The 2,455-nt window shown below is 62.4% G+C and overlaps 1 protein-coding gene across 1 annotated transcript in view; it reads left to right on the top strand.

The window, feature by feature from the left end:
• Positions 1–1,220: 1,220 nt before the first annotated feature.
• HTR5A (5-hydroxytryptamine receptor 5A) overlaps positions 1,221–2,455 on the top strand; it is an 11,442-nt gene continuing 10,207 nt past the window's right edge. Inside the window, exon 1 of the mRNA XM_007457179.1 lies at positions 1,221–2,009. Within this exon, the coding sequence (XP_007457241.1) occupies positions 1,269–2,009 (741 nt within the window). The 5' untranslated portion in view covers positions 1,221–1,268. The remainder of the gene's footprint in view (positions 2,010–2,455) is intronic.

Below are 2,455 nucleotides of genomic sequence, written 5' to 3'. Positions count from 1 at the left end.
GAAAGAGTTAAACGTGCCCCCTCTTTTTGCGAGTGAGATGGAGCTTTCATAACAATTTGTATCCAGCTTTTCCCTTTGCAAAAAGCAAACGTGACAGAACGCACTGGAGACGGTGCACCTTCTCTGTGACTCGGAGGAAACGGGTTAAACGTTCTAGCTCCAATACCTCAGCCACCTCTAGAGCAGCAGCAACTGCTCTCTTGCTTTTTCTCCTGGAAAGAAAACAACCCTTGAAGGGAAGAACCAGGTGCTGTGTAAGAACGCAATCATGCACTGAACTCATCCAGAGCAAACAAAGCCAGCGAAATCATCTTAGACCCTTAACTGGGAACACACGTAGCAAAGGTTAAGACCTGTGGAAAGCTAAGAAGCCGCTCCAGGTGTCCAGGCCGCCCCTAGAAGGACGTGGGTAGGCGGTGCTAGAGGAACGTTTCAAGGAAAGTTCTTTGGTAAACTTGTCCCACCGGGGGAACTCATTTCGGGGAGAAGCGACACAGCACCATGGACAGCGCCAAGCCTAGCGCGCTGCGGCGGGGACAGCACCGGGGACAGCGCCAGCGCTGGCGCCGCGAACCCCGGGCGCGAGGCGGCCGTATCAGCTGATGCCTTACGTAGGCTGGCTCCCCAGCTCGGTAAGACAGGTCTGGGCGGGCGCGCCAGCATTCGCTCTCCGGATCCGGAGCCGCAGACGGGGCGGGGAAGGGGCGGGCGAACAGCAGAAGGCAGGACCTAGAAAGCAGGTCCCTGCTTGGCTTCCCCAGCACGGAGCTGGGGTTGCAGCCCGCTGCCGCCGCGGGCGAGAGGGGCGGGAAGGGAGGCCGCGCGGCGAGAACGGCCGCTCTGACGCACCAGCCCGTCTCTCGGCGCCCACACGCTCCGGGGGTGCCCAGCTCCTCCTCCACTTGGGAGATGCCCGGCTCTGGGCGACCAGACTGCTGTCTCCGCCGAGGCGAAGAGCCCTGGTCATGTGACAGCTTAGACGGGCCCCGGCTGCGAGACACAGCCCCTCGCCTCTGCTCTCCCAGCGCCTGAGGGCTTCAGACCCGCCGCGGCTCGCAGCCCAGCGCCCTCCCCTCCTCTCCGACACACCGTCTCCCACGGAGGCTCGCTGGCGGGGCGTCGGGGCAAACTCCACAGACACTCTCCAGAAACCCTGCCACTGGCCAGAGGTGACAAACATCCGGAGTGGCTTCCGACACAGTGGTCACCACCCCTCCTCCCGAGCGCCCCTTCTTCGCACACCGGCGAGCCCGTCTCCTGGCCCAGACATGGATCTGCCGCCGAACCTCACCTACTCTATCCTCCCCACCCCCGCCCCTCTGGAGACCAACCGCAGCTTCGACGCCGAAGACCCGCGCGCCAGTCTGCCCCTCGTCTCCGTCTTCGGCGTGCTCGTCCTCACCTTGCTGGGCTTCCTGGTGGCCGCGACGCTCGCCTGGAACCTGCTGGTGCTGGCGACCATTCTCCGTGTGCGCACGTTCCATCGCGTTCCGCACAACCTGGTGGCATCCATGGCCATCTCGGACGTGCTGGTGGCTGCTCTGGTCATGCCGCTGAGCCTGGTGCACGAGCTGTCCGGGCGCCGCTGGCAGCTGGGCCGGCGGCTGTGCCAGCTTTGGATCGCATGCGACGTGCTCTGCTGCACGGCCAGCATCTGGAATGTGACGGCCATCGCGCTGGACCGATACTGGTCCATCACCCGTCACCTGGAATACACGCTCCGTGCCCGCAAGCGCATCTCCAACGTAATGATCACGCTCACCTGGGCGCTCTCCGCAGTCATCTCCCTGGCCCCGCTGCTCTTCGGCTGGGGGGAGACCTACTCTGAGGGCAGCGAGGAGTGCCAGGTGAGCCGCGAGCCCTCCTACACCGTGTTCTCCACCGTGGGCGCCTTCTACCTGCCGCTCTGCGTGGTGCTCTTCGTGTACTGGAAGATCTACAAGGCGGCCAAGTTCCGCGTGGGCCCCCGGAAGGCCAACAGCGTCTCCCCCGTATCCGAAGCTGTGGAGGTGGGTGTTAACGCGATCCTTAAAAAAACTTTGCTTGGGGCTTCCCTGGTGGCGCAGTGCTTGAGAGTCCGCCTGCCGATGCAGGAGACGCGGGTTCGTGCCCCATTTCGGGAGGATCCCACATGCCGCGGAGCGGCTGGGCCCGTGAGCCATGGCCGCTGAGCCTGCGCGTCCGGAGCCTGTGCTCCGCAAATGGGAGAGGCCACAACAGTGAGAGGCCCGCATAACGCAAGAAAAAAAAAAAAAAAAAAAAACAAACTTTGCTTGCATTTGCACAGGCCTCATCCCCAGCACATCTCCCCACACATCCGTAGAAAGTGGGACTTCTTAGTATTTTGGCGGGGGCTGGAGGGGAAGGGAAGGAGGTAGACTGGGAGAGAGAAAGAAAGCATCACAGACTCTGCTCTGACGTGCTCAGATTCACGGAGCAGGTCATCTCTCATGGG

This window comes from Lipotes vexillifer, unplaced genomic scaffold (assembly GCF_000442215.2).
Source record: "Lipotes vexillifer unplaced genomic scaffold, Lipotes_vexillifer_v1.1 scaffold944, whole genome shotgun sequence".
Taxonomy (NCBI): domain Eukaryota; kingdom Metazoa; phylum Chordata; class Mammalia; order Artiodactyla; family Lipotidae; genus Lipotes; species Lipotes vexillifer.
This window is presented reverse-complemented; position numbering and strand designations above follow the sequence as displayed.